The following is a 16,200-nucleotide window of genomic DNA, read 5'->3' as shown; positions in this document are numbered from 1 at the left end:
TTTTCCCCCCCTAAATCTTTGGCTTGGTATATTATTATGAACAAGATTTCAGAAAATACACAAATTATAACTTAATTAGAATCACAGAATGGTTTGCGTTGGAAGGGACCTCAAAGATCACTTAGTTCCAACACCTCTGCCATGGACATGGACACCTCCCAGTAGACTGGGTTGGTCAGAGCCCTGTCCAGCCTGGCCTTGAACACTGCTGGGGATGGGACAGACACAGCTTCTCTGAGCAACTTGTGCCAGTGCCTTACCACCCTCATAGTAAAGAATTTTTTCCTAATATCTAATCTGAATCTCCCTCTGTCAGTTTAAACCCATTCCCCCTTGTCCTGTCACTACATGCCCTCATAAAAAGTCCCTCTGCAGATTTCCTGTAGGTACCCTTTACACACTGGAAGGCTGCTCTGAGGTCTCCCTCTAGCCTTCTCTTCTCTAGGCTGAACAAATCTAACTATCTCAGGCTGTCTTCATAGGAGAGGTGCTCCAGCCCTTTGTGGCCCTTCTCTGGGTTTGCTCCAACAGCTCCATCTGTGTTACACTTAGGGGCCCCAGAGCTGGATGCAGTACTGCAGGTGAGGTCTCACAAAAGCAGAGTAGAGAGGGAGAATCACCTCCCTCAACCTGCTGGCCATGCTCCTTTTGATGTAGCCCAGAATACATTTGACTTTCTGAGCTGCAAGCATACATTGTCAGGTCAGCCTTAACAGGTTTAAGCCACTCTCATACATTTTCATTTTTTAAGAAACCATTTCAGTGGTTATGATACTGTGTCAAGGGAGAATCGTGGCCATGTTTGTCAACCAACAATCTGACAGATCATACAACTGTAATCATGGCCAGGGTTGAATTACCTCAGAGCTATGTCTGGAAATGCAGGTATCTGGGGTGAATGATAGTTACAGTGTTTCTTTCAACATTTTAGAATACTTAAGCCAATTCATTCCTCAAGTAATTCAGTTCATTGTTCCCATATGTTAGAAACTAATTTTTTTTCATGTCTACTGCTTTATTTATGCTATATGTATGTTTCCCAAGCAAAAGTCTCGTCTTCAAATGTGTTTTAAATCTCTGTACTAAATGACAAAAGGCCAATACAAAGGCCAATATTTAGGTGTCAAGACAATAATAGTTTCAGGTGCTTAGCATGACTGAAACTCAAGTATTTCTCCTGCAGTTACATGACTAAACATCCAGTCTGGAAAATTTTGTACAATGTGGCTCTTGAATCTTTTCATTTCTAGCTGCCTCATTAAGAGACATCATTCACCAATACAACTACCTGTTAAAAATAGTCTAGTTTTTCCATTTGATTGGAAAAGGAGCCACTTTTGGTCAGTGTAGTGCCCCAATGTAAACCTGTTTGCTGGATGACTCATGAGTTCCCTAAACTGTGGACATGACTGTGAATTATCTCCCTGCTTACATTGTTTCCCTGAAATTGGTTAATGACCATTTTAATGACTTTTCAATGACACCTTGAGGCTAATCATTTTTTTTAATTTTTTTTTTTCCACTTCAAAAAACCCAATACACATCTGTAACTGCTTACACCTGGGTATGTTAGTCAGAACTTCCCTGCTGAGGTGTTTGCTTAGGAACAAGAGCACAATTTATTTGTGCAGCAAGTCAAAAACCGTAAGCTGTCTGCACATCTTATGTGTGCTGATTTAGAAACCATGTAATTTAAATAACTCAAGGTAGTTTTTATCCAGTGATCCTCTTGCGGAACTAATATAAAAGCTGACAAAAGCAGCATTTGAATGTTGATGTATATGGAAAAGGTCCATTCTCACTGGATAGAACTGGGTGTAAATGTGTGTTCACTACCCAGGTTCTCTGTCCCTCTTTACTTATGCAGGAGTTATTCATGTGTACCCACAAAAGCAGGGACAACAAAATCCTGAACCTTAAAAAGCTCTATGAATTTCTGTCTTCATTTAAAGAAACAAAACGAAAATGAAGATGCAAGAAATGTAGAACTTCCATACGAAAATAATTTTTACAGCACTGTAAATAGGTAGGTATATTTATATATACATGTATGTATACATGCATACATACCTGTAACTTTATCAGTTCAGAAGAAAAAGTTCTGAATGCTTCTAATTCTGTATGTATTGCATTTAAAAGTCATTAGATCATCAGATTATGTCCTGATTTCTACATGGATCTATGAAAATTATTCTGTTGTTCCTGGTAAATCCTGCAGAAGAAAACACCTTATTTTACTCAAGCTTGCAGTGCTCAGAAAGGCGCTCATTGTAACTTCTTTGTGTTGTGCTCATCTTGTTGAAAGCAGCCAACTATGTTCTCTTGTCCAATCTAGGAAGAATCTGGAACTGTCTGTGATACACTGATCTCTCCAGCTGGGCATATTCCTTTATGTTCTAATTAGTGTTTTTTGTTCAACACCGTGTTTACTTTCTCATGTATTCATGGCCTCACCCCTTCATTCCCCAGCCAATATTTTATCATTGACATTTTATGGCTTCCACAGCACTGTTGTGAAGAAGCTCTAAAATTAATAAAAGTGCAATAAATTGTTGGGCATAAAGTTTTACAGCCAACAGATATTTTTTATCCACCTTGACAGAAACCTGGATATCTCTCTCTATCTATATATAGACATATATATATAGCCTACCTATCAAAGATTTCAGACCATTGCTGTCTTTACTCCCATGGTGGCTACCAGGTTTTGCCTATGACAATATGCAATTCTTAGAAAATACATGGTAATTACATTGTCTATAGAAGCCCTAACTACTTGCTATGGAAATAAAAACTCGACCACATATGTATTTGTTCAACGACACTGAAAGTGCCGTCTCTAGGAAGTATACGTAGAGGTGATTAGATTGTACTGTATACTTTTAAGCTGAATTATGTACTCTTGTAAAAACACTCTTCAAAATTATTTAACTTCCCATGCTATAGTCTCAGAAGGTGAAAAAAAAAATCTTTAGTGTTATCTTTTCCTGTCACGTGACTAGTGCAAACACACAAAAAAATTCTTATCTTTTTGTTTCTTTTCTGGTACTTTCTAAAACAGCATAACCGGTTTAGTGCCCAGACATTAAAGACTCCACTTGGAAAAGATTGAGGTTATATATTCCACTCTAAATGTTTCCACTATATAACAGGAAAGATTTAGCCATAAGGGTCTTCCAGTGTGTGATGGCTGAGGATTTTGGAGTTTGTTTGAAAAATGAACCCTTCTCTACTGGAGACAGTGGTGCCATCAAATCAGAAGAGCCCTCTACTCTTTGTAGGACTTGGAGAGTACTGCTTGGACTCGGAAACATGTGTACTGGAGCATCTTTAGGCACAGAATAATAAACTTCCTCCATTTAGGTGTACTATCCTAGCACATGTCCTGCAACTTAGCAGCTGTGGTGAACAGTTTGATCTTAACCTGCCAATCATGTCAATAAAAATACTTGATGCATGTTTCAAACGTTTTAGGTGTATTTGAGCAATCAATGTACAGGCTACTTGAGAAATAGGTGCCATATAGATTATTCAACTTTGATCTATTTCTTTGATTTAGCACTGCAATTAGGTAGATTTGGTTCAAAGAGAAAGCTCATTGGTTGATGTTTTACACTGATGTGATAATGTTTACACAGATGTGCTTTGAAATCTCGATTATGGTGGATTTTTGGGTCCCACCACATGACAGGCTCCTGTTATCTGAAAGGTAAAATAATATAACATCTATCTGTAACTGCCCTCAGAGCAGGTCCGCCTGTGCGCTCCTCTGAGGTGATTTATCTGATCATTGTATTTAGTGTTAGTTTTTTCAGTTTTAAATCCCTCCACAGTAAATCACTTGCTTTAAAGCAACCTTTTTGTAATTCAGGTGCACACAGGGGCAGTACTGAGGACTGCAATGATGAAAAGGTGTAGCATTACCTGCTTTAAAGCACCTGCCAATTAATTAGCCCTATACTCTCCATAGCAAATAAAGCTAAGCAGGCAAATCCATTTGATCTCTCAGATTTAGACTGTGACTGAAAAGACGACGGAGCAAGACAGGAGAACTAATCTTTCATGATTCTCTGCAACTTTTTTGTTTAAATGAAATCTTAAACCGCCAAGTGATTCTCTTTTGAACTTTTGAAAGAAAAAACTATGAGAGATCTTTGCATTTTATACTGGCAAGAAACTGCATTGCATATATTGAAAGCTAGTTTGAGTCCTAAAATTCATTACATGTTACAGAAAAAAGCAGCAAAGAAGGGAAAGTCAAGCTCTTAGTTTTTTTTACCATTGCTAATAATGAACACGTGTTCCACCAATGCATTTATGTGCATGAACCATTCTACTCTGGGGATGAAAAAATGCATATGTGCATCTGGAACAGGACAGCGAAGTCCTAAATTGATTCAAAACACTGTAGGAAGACAACAGAGATCTTTCAGTAGATGATGTTATTGCTCATTTGTGATGCTCACGGACCTTGGTTACGGGCCCAATGCAAAACCCCAAAGAAGATGGATTAGGGGAGCCACCTCTCAATCTTTCTTCTCTGTAGGTTTTGAGAATACTTATCCCAAACCACGCCATCATGCCCATTTCTGTCTTTAAGACGATGTGTCGATACCCAGGCCCTATAAATCGGTTTCATGTCACATTAACGATAAATTAAATGCGAGGGAGAATTTGCAGAGGGGAAAACACCTTCCCGACTATGCCAATTTCTGTAGAAATTCCCCTCCTTGTAGCTGAAGCGATAAAAGGGAAGGGTAATGCATGTACATTTTATTAGCGTTTTAGAAACACGGAGTAAAACTGTCAGATCTTTGTGTTTTTCCTTTCATGTGTGTCTGGGCAGGTCTAACCCTCAGGTAACGCCCTTTCTCCTTCTTCCCTCCTGCCTCTCCTTGCACCTGTCCACGTAATGCTCCGGCAGCTCCCCGTTCCCGCCTGCCCGCCCCCCGCTGCCCGCTCAGCTCCGTTCCTCCGCCTCCCCGATGACTGGCTGCGTTCGGCGGGGCGTGGGGGCTGCGCCCGGAGCTCCCTCCCCGCCGCCGTCTCAGATCAGAGGAAGGTGCGAGGAGAGGGGGAGCCGGTTTACAATTTCAAACGCAGCCTCCCCGCAGAGGGCTTCATTAGCATATGTCAGGGGGACCGCCGTATATATATATATACACACGCGGGGCGTATAAACACCACCGCGCCTCCTGGCTCACTCGACTCGGCTCGGCTCAGCTCAGCACGGCTCGGCCCTGCCGGCTCCCCATGCTTGGGGCCCCGCTGCGCACCCCCACATGCCCTCCGGGAGAGGCCGGCAGCCGCTTTCCGCCGCCGTGCCCTAGCCCGCTCGCCCCGCTCCCCCATGGCTCCCCTGGCCGAGGTGGGGGGCTTCCTGGGCGGCCTGGACGGCCTGGGGCAGCCGGTGGGCGCCCACTTCCTGCTCCCGCCCGCAGGCGAGCGCCCTGCTCTGCTCGGGGACCGCCGAGCCCCGCCGGAGCGGGCAGCCCGCGGCGGCGCGGCAGCGGCAGCGGCGGCAGCAGCGGACCTAGCGCACTTGCAGGGCATCCTGCGGCGGCGGCAGCTGTACTGCCGCACCGGCTTCCACCTGCAGATCCTGCCCGACGGCAGCGTGCGCGGCACCCGCCAGGACCACAGCCTCTTCGGTAGGCGGCTGCGGCACGGCCCCGGTCGCGCTCTGCCTGCGGGCCTGCGCGGGAGCGTGCTCCCGCTCGTGTCCGTGTGTGCGCGCGTGTCCGTGTGTACATGTATCTCCCATGCTAACGGGAAGGCGGTGCGGGACCGGTGGTGCTGGGCAGGGGTACCGGCGGGCTAAGCGACATCAAACCTTGGGGCTGCAGCAGGGCAAAGGGGCTGCGCATCCTTTGCCGGGCTCCGCTGCTGCTTGGGTGGCTGTCACTGCGGTAATGCGCCTGCAGGTTTAGTGGGGAGGGTCGAAAGTCCGACCGACTTTTTCTGTGTTCCCTGTCTGTATCGCAGCTGCTTGAGTCTTTGTAGAATAATACAGTTCCTGGGCATCCTGATGCTTAGACTGGGTTAGGCTGCTTTGGTTTGCAGGGTGGAAAGTTGAAGCAGAGGGGCCTAAAATACCTCTTTGCTCAAATCCGTAACATGCTTCCCAGTCTACTTTCTCCGTCAATAAACCAAAAGCCGGTGAAGGCAACCCCAAAATGTAAATGCTTCCTGTGATATAGGGGTAAATCCTAGGTAGTAGTCGTAGGAACTGGACATCTGAACAAACCTGCCGTTGTCAAGTACATGTGAGTTTTTGTGTGTATTGATTTAGCAGTTGTAAAAAGGTGATTAAAGAGTTTCCTATCCTCCTCTCTATAGTCAAAACAATCTGCTGGAATAGCTCTTAATTGCTTTTATAACACATGGGTGTTTTCAGAAGTAAAAGAGCAGTAGTCAAACAGACAGTTCTCAGAAAGAAGATTTCCTACAGCGTGTAAACATGAAATAAATCTTTGCTTTAAAAGGAAAAAAAAAAGAAAAAAGAAAAAAGCCCCAGATCAAACATTTACTGGGATTTTTAGAAATGTTCTTCCTTTATGCTACCACTTTCTCGGCAGGTTTGTCTGATGTGGTTGCTTTGTGGGTTGAGTCACCTGCTTATTAGAGTTTGAAAAAGGCTGGCTTAGAAAATTATACCAGAAAGACAAAATGCCTCCAGCTCTTTTTATGGGACTTTGTCCTTCAGGACCTGGAAGACTGGGATGATTTACGTGCAGCAGAGTTTGTGATGCTTACTCTTTGTAAAGGATTTACTTTCTTTGCTGCTTGGTAATATAAATAAGAAACCTGCAAAGCTCAATTAAAATTCAAAACATTTTAAATTGTCATACAGTCCAGACAGTCCATCTGTGTGAGAGTGAAAAGTGGTCCTAAATGATAAAGAGTAACCGTAAACACAGCAAATAGACAAATGTCATTATCAAATGCACCACTTAAACCCACTTATCTTAGATTCAGACTTTTGTGGTTTTGGTGCTGCACAGCAGAATCTCAGGTATGATTCTGGAACAACTTCTTTTTGAGGCTTTGTTTACACTGCTAACAACTTCCAAAAAGCCAGTTCACACATTCCCTTTCTTTCATGTTTTGTATGTACTGTAATCTGTGCATATCAATTGGTTAAATATGTCGGTATACCCTTGCCAAATTCAGGCTTCAAATAGTGCCTCATCTCTTGAATACTTTATATTATTAATATATATTACATTTTGGGGCAAATGCATTATTTATATTACTATAACTCAAACATTAGCAAATAAGCAGCATATTTCATGCACATAAAAAGCCTGCACTGAAGACAGCAAGTTGTGTCAGGAGGTGTGGGCCCATATGCTAGATAAGATGTCTGGCAAATACTTTTTTTTCCTGTGGGTAGATTCTGTTATATAAAATTCCCATCTGTACTTTGATTTCCATTCAAATGATCTGATAATGGGTGTGTTTTTTTAAGATAACGCTATAGAGAAAGTAAAGTATATGTTCAGGTAATTCAAACCTATCTTCCAATGTTTGAGTAGGCAGTTTAGCAAATAGTGTGTAATCAATATAGACTCCAGCTGCATAGTACTGAAGGCTTTAGCATCAGCGCCGAGTAAAATCCTTGCATATTCAGTGTTAAAAAAACCCAGGTTCTTAAATGGTGTAGAGTTCTTGTTCCTAGATGCAGCTTCTCAGATGCTTTCCAGTGCATGTTCAAATGCAATATTTGAAATTTCAGAGAAGCTAAGCCACATTTACTATCACATGTAAATTTATTTTCTACTTATTTTTCACTTATTGTTTTCTACTGTGTTTTGAATGATACATATTGTATGCTTACAGGCTGAACTAAAGCCATCTCTCTTATTTTTTCAGGCATCCTTGAATTCATCAGTGTGGCAGTGGGACTGGTCAGTATTAGAGGTGTGGACAGTGGCCTTTATCTTGGAATGAACGAGAAGGGAGAACTTTATGGCTCTGTAAGTGCCACTTTCAAGTCAGCTCATACATGTTGCAGTTTTGATTCACTTCTTAGCACTGTGCAAACCCCTTAAGTAGCTACCCGATATCATCTTAGCTTTCGGAACACTAACATCTTTGCCTGTTCAAATGTATAACACATTTTTAAAGTATACAGTATACCCTTGGATACTAAGTATTTGATGAGAAAAGTTTCTCTGTCCTAGATGAAGAGAAAAAAAAAGAAATGCTCCTCTTAAATTATGACAAAACGTAGATAAACCAAGTATTCAAACATCATTTAAGTTGCCTGCTATCTAGTTTTCTTTCTATCAATACTGCCAGTGTATCACAGTGCATACTCTATCATCAAAAACATTGAATGGAACTGGAAAAAAGATAAAAGGATATTTAGGGAACAAATAAACAACAATTAGTATAATGCCCTGACTTACTTTATGCATAGCCTAATGCTCCTTTACAAATCAGCAGGTGGTACTTCCAGGTACCAGCTCTTTAACATAAAACAATCTTTCAAATGCCAGGCAAAAGTGTACAATACCATATGTCAAAGTTAGGTGCCACTATTGAAAAATTGAAGTGCTGCAAGAGTATTGGCAGCATCTGTAGATCCTGACTGGAATATTTTCATTGAATAATGAAGCATTTGATTGTATCTATTAACTAACTTCAACATATGACCGTAAAAATGTAATCTTTGATTTTTTTCCAATACTCTCAGGGAAATAAGTCTTAGACTCTTCTCCTTTCAAGTCTAAAAACATCTTGAGATAAAATACTCTGTCTCTCCAATTCCTTTGTTTGTGGTTTAAAATGTGAGAAGTGATGCATACTACAAAGAGCACATGGAAGTATCTTCCTGATAGGTTCCATTGCATCTGAGTCCTTCCACCAAATCTCATTTTTAGAATGGTAGATGCAACTTTACGTAACAGAGTTCCTGTAGGCCAGGTATTTTAGTTAAATAGTAAATAATGCCTTCTTAGTTGTTAATAACTATTTAATTTGTGTTTAAACTCAAAATTGTATATGTACAGGTCCAGTTTTAAAAATGATTAAGATTAAAGTAGGCTTCCAGACTCTGTCAGGTCTACATACTCTTCTGAGGTTTGATGTGTTGACAGTTAAATGAACAGTAAAGCTACACAGAGCCTAAGCCATTTTGTTTATTTTTATCATGTATTTTTTCTTATGTGTGTTATGATATCTAGCAACAGCTTGACTTATTTTTCTTTGCTTTTTTTTTTTTCTGTAGGAGAAACTAACTTCTGAATGCATCTTTAGGGAGCAGTTTGAAGAGAACTGGTACAACACTTACTCATCCAATGTGTACAAACATGGAGATTCGGGGCGGCGATACTTCGTAGCACTGAACAAAGATGGTACTCCCAGAGATGGGGCAAGATCCAAAAGACACCAGAAATTCACTCATTTCTTGCCCCGGCCCGTGGATCCTGAAAGAGTTCCAGAACTGTACAAAGATGTCTTAGGATACAGCTGAGGAGGGAGGCAACTGTGGGGAACCCCCCCCCCCACAATGGATCTGTTGCCCCTACTTTCATGGCAATACCAGCATGAGGAACCTGCAGAGGTCTGGGATGATGGATTGGAAGAAGCTACTTTGTGATAGGCAAACATCTATTTTATAACCTTTGGATTTAGGAGACAAGCCTTAAAGCTGGCAGTGGACCATCCTCCTTCAAACCTGCTGAACTGTTTGGTAGCCAGTAACCAGAGGGAAGTTGGAGTGTGACTTTTTAAAAATAACAAAATCTTGGCAAATTTGTCTGGATTACCTGTAGTCCGTGAATTAGCAGAGGGCTACCTGCATCACACTGATGAGATGACAGCTGGAAGAAATAGAAATAAATGGACTGTAAAATAGTAATAAATCCTGAGAACTGTATATGAAGTCATAGTGTCTCCACTTTAGCAATGGATCTTAGATGTTGATGCATCATAGAGCTGGAACTTTTCTTCAGGATGGACCTATTTATACATCTCCAGATAGCATATATTTATTTTATATATTTATTTATTAAAGAGTTTATTTTTTACTGGGATATGAAGAGAATACAAGCCCCTAACCCCAATGAAAAATCATTTACAGTGCCAATATTTACACTTGAGTAGTATCATGAGGCAGAAATGACATTACATTGCAATGCATCCAAACCCTGAACATTCATATTTCATTGTTTGTCAGTTACAGATAAGGTTATATTTTATGCACATACCATTGCCTTGTGACTGTCCTTATTTTTTAAAAGAATGTTTAATTTTTTAATTTTTTTACCTATGAGAGTGCCTTACAGATCTGTATTGAATTCCAATGCACATTTAAAAAGGGAATTAAAGGTTATTTCACTTTATTTGGTTTACTGTCTTTTTTAAATTGAGAGTCACTTAGCACACTATGTGTAACATTTCAAACCTGCAACATTTGTGACATGTATTGCAGTTACCTTGAAAGAAAAAGTGTTAGCTCTTGAAATCTTGATGCAAATCACGGTATGCTTGATTTCTTTTTTTCTTTTTGCCAAATGGTTCCTGCTGTCTTTACTAACAAATAAATGTTCTCTGAATTACTTAAAATTTTAATGTATGATTCTCAACACTATATATTTTTATTATATTCTTTATCAATACATTCAAGGAGGAACAGTATCAGAGTAAGAGGTTTCTGATACTGCTGAATGGAAAGCTTCGGTGAAGGTTATTTTTCCACTGAATGCAGAGGAGCCAAAGGAGGCTACTTCCTCATCTTAATTCCTCCTTTAAGGAATAATCTCTGTAGAAGATTTTGTATGAGGACTGTCAGGACAAAGGTGAGCTATGTCTCTATGCTAGTTAGTTACAGCTATACAACAGATCACACTAATTTACAGTAACTCAGGGCTGTCAATTATGAAGCACAACCTCATCTACATATTGACTAATAGGGAAGTTTCTGCCCTCTGCAAGAATACTAAGGGTTAATGACAGAACCTATATGATTTAGACCTAAACTTGCTGAAGCTTGCTGTCAGGTGATTACCACCTCCATGGCAAAGGTTCCAGAAAAAGGCCTGCAAGAAAGTCCAGGAGAGGGCAGCAATATTTATAAGGTACCAGAGGTGTGCTCGTGTTTCAGGTGCCAACGCTCCCAGTGGGCTCCAACTCATTTTAGCTCAGTTTTGTGGATGTGATTCAAGTACTGCATATGCATCATTTATGTCTAACCAAGATATTGACAAAAAGCATTTTCCAGTATATAACACGCTTGCTAGAGCCATTACAATATCTCAACTTCTTTCAATCTATGAAAAGAAGTGGATGAGCATAGATTACTGATGGACTGCAGATAAAATCATTTTGCACTCTGCCAAACAGAAGTTGAATGCAGATACACAAAAAAGTTTTAGCACTCTGTGGGTAGAAAAATGCAATTTAGAAAGGTTAAAGGCTTCATTATAACATTCTGCAAAACAGGCAGTGGAAGTTCTACTATGCACTGAATGCAGTTTAATAAAATACTATTGTAATGCACTTCAGCTTATCATAAAATAATGATTTTATGGATGACACTGAGTCACATTAATAATAGATCAATAACTGAGAACTAAAGTATTTGCTTTAAATAGATTTTTTTTTTGCTCTGCATGTTAAAATGTAATTTATTCCATGTAAGTTGTGTAAAAAGCAGTGGCTGCTGCTCAGGGCATAATTCCATGCATTTCTGGCAAATGCAGTGTTTAAGTCATACCAAAAATAGAATTATCTTTCTTTGGATTAGCAGTTTACTGTTAATCCAAGTACCTCAAAAGTACTTTGAAGATGGCAAAGGCTGTAATCCTTGTTATTATTGTTATGCGTCTTTCTTTCACAGATATGACACAGTCCAAAACAGTAACCAGGGATAAGTGGTGAATAATCAGCTGAAACTTCTGCATCCAAACACCTAGCCAACATTCAGATGAAGAAAGCAATATATACTTTTCATTTCTTGCCCCATTCCCATTTTAGATATATGCCAATAATCCTTGAACAAAATGTAATGGAGCAGGTATGGTGGTGATGAATGACTGTATAAAACCTCCAGAGCATTAAAAATCTGTCACAGCCTCTTTTTTTAGTTCTCATGTACTGCCATTGAAGAAAGATACTGCATTTTCCTATTTTATTTTGCTTGCAGCATTTCTTTATTCTCTGTTACGTTCTGTCCATCATGATCTTCAGGTGCAGTTAATGTTTTTCTAGTTTGAAAATGGCAGATGCAAAAGTAACACCTCTAAATTGCTCTTTTCAGATGTCATTAGACTAATAACATCAGTTGTCAATGGTTGTTTTTATTTGTGTGGTTTCAGAACCCCAACTGGATAAAAGGGGAAGGGTTGGTTTTGTTTAACCAGGAGAATTAATGATCAAGTTTACTGCTCATTACATTTTGCATAGCCCCATCAATCTGAAAGCTGTGGGGCTGCTGTCATACGAAGAGGTTCCGGGGAAATCTCTGAAGGCCGAGAAAATGTCAGTGGCTGCTGTTTTTTGCCTTTCCTTTTCTCCAGGGAAGGAGAACCATTCAAGGTAGTTATGGATTTTGTATAGAAGGTGCAGCCCCACTTTCTGCTTCTCACTGATTCTCCTAGTAGCTGTAAAACTTGTCCCTTTGATCTCTGAGCTGGCTGGAAATTGAGTTTTCTATGCCAGTTCTATATTTCTTCACATGCTTTGTTTTCTGCTGCTTTCTTTTCCAAGTTGTGTCAGAAATAATATACTGGCCATGCAGGAGATTTTCTGAAACCCAGGGGTAACCTTGACTTCTGAGCATATTTGAAGTAAAATTGTTACTTTTATTAATCTTTGTGCTCTTGGTCAGAATGCAGATGGTAGTATTTTTAACAGTCTTTTGCGGAAGTCTTCCAGCTGTAAGAGTTATAAGATATAGGAGAACCCAAATGCCTCTGGAAAGGGTATTTTTTATTAGGCAAGCTGATATAATCAGAAGAAGAGAGAGTTAGTCAACAGGCACACAGTCCGTCCTTTGGTCTGAACCATTTGTGTGTGCATGGAGCAGTTTGGCCCTGTCTGTGTCTTCAGGTTTTCTGTCATAAGCTTATTGATGTTATCCTCATGCTCAGGTGTGGCAGCCCAGCTTCACTGATTCTATCTGAAACTTCAAATAGCTGATATGGCCATGCACTCTGGTAGTGCTCCAGGGTTGTGCAGAATTTAACTTCTGATATCTGAGAGTCATTTAGCAAGCACATTTTAATATCAGCTTCAATTTCCAGCTGTTTTAATTTCTTGATTTGTTAACTCTTTTTCATAGCCAACCAGTCATGCTTTAGTAGCTTTGTGAAGTTTTACTTAAACAGAGGTCTTTACCAGCAGCAGTATGGGCTATGGGTGTGATTATTATTATTTGTTTTTTCAGTTTATGTAATCATATTAGTACCATTGTACCATGGCTCTAGTTATACCATTGCAAACCATTAGGTTTACCGTGCTCCTTTTTTTTTTTGTACAGCAAAGAACTAAACAGAGCTCAGCCAGTTTTATACGCCATAAATGCATCTTCACTATTGCTTTAATGTACTGGACCAAGCCTGTGTCATAAATACTGAGAGCACTGTGGTTAAGATGCTTAAGTTTTGTTCCATACTGCATGGAGATGCTATCAGCAAGGAGGCCTTTTTGGAAATCTCTGCATTTGATCCTTTTGCTTTTCATGAGAGAAAAAACTATTAACTTCATTGCTGTTAAAGTTGCTGCAGTTATTTGGTGGGGTTTTGGGTAGTGCAACCATTTGAAGATTGAAGTTATAGGAGCATAACTATGGCTGCATGAGATCAGACCACACCACATCTCTGCTGCATGGGGAAGAGAGTAGAAATAAGGTTTATATTCTGGGCATTCACAGTAGAATCCTGACTAAGATTAGGACCTGGCTAGGATTAGCCAATTCTCCTCTGGGTCATTTCCTTTTACGAGGCAGAAAAGAGAAGTAAACATTTTACAACATTGAAGAACATGATGGTGGAGTTCTACACTTCCTGGATGTCTGCATCAACCTGCGCTTTATCAGACATTTCTCTCAAAACACTTTCCTTTGCTGTGGTGTATTCAGCTGCTGTGGTGAAATTGTTGCTGTTAGTTTACTTAGTGTATGTCTGACATACTTAGTGTCATGTATACGTGTTCTTGTCTCAGTACAAGGCAATAAATAAATTTCTCTATGGTAGAGAGAAAAAGAGAACATTCTGAAGTTATTCTATCAAAATGTTAATCAGGAAAGTTTGGTTTATAGCACTAATTGTAGCTAAGTTTTTGATACAAAGTTTGCAGCACTTCGCAGTGCTGCATTATCGTGCTGTTAAGAACCCTAACCCTTAACAGTCTGAGATTCGTGGGCATAAAACCAGAAAGGTGTAAAAGGTTCTCAGGTGGAACATACTTAACCATGACATCTTTATGAATAAGATGTGTGCAAATAGGGTGAAAAAAAAACCTAAACAGGGAAGAGGTCAAACAGTTACTTCTATTACCAGTTGGAGAGAGATTAAGTTTCAAACAGAAATTGGTTGGCAGCTTGCCAAAATAACTGTTTCATCTGCAGCATGATCAGACACTAGAACCATTCTGGAAGTTCAGGAAAAAGAGAATATACTGAATTAACACAGTGGTGACAGTAGCACTCTGCATTTCAAACACATCCAGAATGGTTTCGGTGTTATCATAGAAAATCTCTAGTAATTGCAATTCACAGGGAAAGGAGTAAGAGTTTTAGAAAGGTGGTCTACTGAAAGTGAGTCTTTCTGTGATAAAGTCCTGGTTTATATATTTTCTCTAATTATAGGAAAACTTAATCATGCTTTATTCACACTTAAAATATCACAAACCACTGCCATGGATATCTTCAAATATTGAGTGTTACTTGATTTATGAATAGAGCTCAAGTTAAATCACATTTGTCTCCCAAATGTCATTTTTTATATATATACTAGCATATATTCATGGAAAATGCTTCTAAAATTACAAGCATTTCCTTTATTCCTGGCAGTAATAGTCTCAGGGAACATATCTGTTTTTTTATTATTTATGTGAGATCTACCATCCATCTCTAATTGCAGTGGCTGTAAGGTGCCAGAGACACAAACATGGGGCTCATGGTGGCTAGATTTGGGTTAGGGTGGTTTCATCTGTACATGATTGAGAGTATCAGAAGGAGGTGATAGGCTTATACCTATGATAGTGCTTAGACCTATGAGTTTTAGCAGTTAACCCTTGTTGTGCTGAAACTTCTAGGCAGGAGCATAAAGTAATATTAGCTACCAAGTCATGAATATCCTAATAATGCTAATTCTATGTCTCCTATTTTGCTTGAGCCAGAAGAATATAATTTCTTTTTCTAGTAGAAATATGGGTGGAAGCTAGTTGGCTGGAACTTGGCATGAACGTGATGGAGGTGAAATGGTAGGAAGGGGAATATTCTCAGGACTTTTGCAAGCTCCAAGATGATTTTCACAGTAAGTAAGTGTTCTTTACTGGAGATCCTGCTGATCAGGTGGCTTATCAAGTTTTGAACTTCAGTCAGAAACTCTTTTCCTTTTCAGCTGAACAAAGACTGTGTCTTCATCTCTTAGATTTAGCATCACTTTGGCCATCTACTTTTTCTGAAAAGTAGCATAATCCAATGACAGCATGAAAAGTCAGAATTGCATTATGCTTTTTGTTCTGCCTTTTCTTCCAGCTATTCAAACTTGGGATTATCTATTAAAGTCTTTAAATCTTAATTTAATCACCTATAAGGGGACAGTATTTCTAATAAATCATCAAGCTAAACAACCACAGAAAAGTCTTATAACACACGTGACTGTTCAAATTTGTCAGGAGATTTAACTTGCTGCAGAATGGGCCTATTGGTCTATACATTTGGTAACTTTTAACACAAAGATACAGATGCCTGCTTGTAGGCTACTCTATTCCAGATATGATTTATAACAGGGTTTGATTTTTAAAATGTCAGATGGTAGCTTTTCCTGTTCAGGAAACTCCTTGTCATGGTTCTACAAAGCTATACTATGTTGCTGGCCCTCCAGTCAAACTTTGAGATCTGCAGCTCTTAACATAGATCAGAGGCTTCTCTCTTTTTCCTTTTTATTTTTTGCAGAAACCACTTTATCAACCCCCTATAATTTACTGTAGGGATCTGGATACCTGTTTTTTTCTTACTAATCT

At 39.7% G+C, this 16,200-nt stretch overlaps 1 protein-coding gene across 1 annotated transcript; it reads left to right on the top strand.

Moving 5' to 3' along the window:
- The first annotated feature begins 3,161 nt into the window (after positions 1-3,161).
- Positions 3,162-10,352, top strand: FGF20 (fibroblast growth factor 20). Its single transcript, XM_061465160.1, has 3 exons — positions 3,162-5,651; positions 7,876-7,979; positions 9,236-10,352. Exons 1-3 carry the CDS (start codon positions 4,913-4,915, stop codon positions 9,479-9,481), a joined length of 1,089 nt encoding a protein of 362 aa, XP_061321144.1. The 5' UTR covers positions 3,162-4,912; the 3' UTR covers positions 9,482-10,352.
- The last annotated feature ends 5,848 nt before the right edge of the window (positions 10,353-16,200 follow it).

The sequence above is a fragment of the Pezoporus flaviventris genome, unplaced genomic scaffold (assembly GCF_033815535.1).
Source record: "Pezoporus flaviventris isolate CSIRO_AGI_PZ_B2104156 unplaced genomic scaffold, CSIRO_AGI_Pfla_v1 ptg000002l, whole genome shotgun sequence".
Lineage (NCBI taxonomy): Eukaryota > Metazoa > Chordata > Aves > Psittaciformes > Psittacidae > Pezoporus > Pezoporus flaviventris.
Note: the sequence above shows the minus strand (reverse complement) of the source record. Positions and strands in the feature narration are given on the sequence as shown.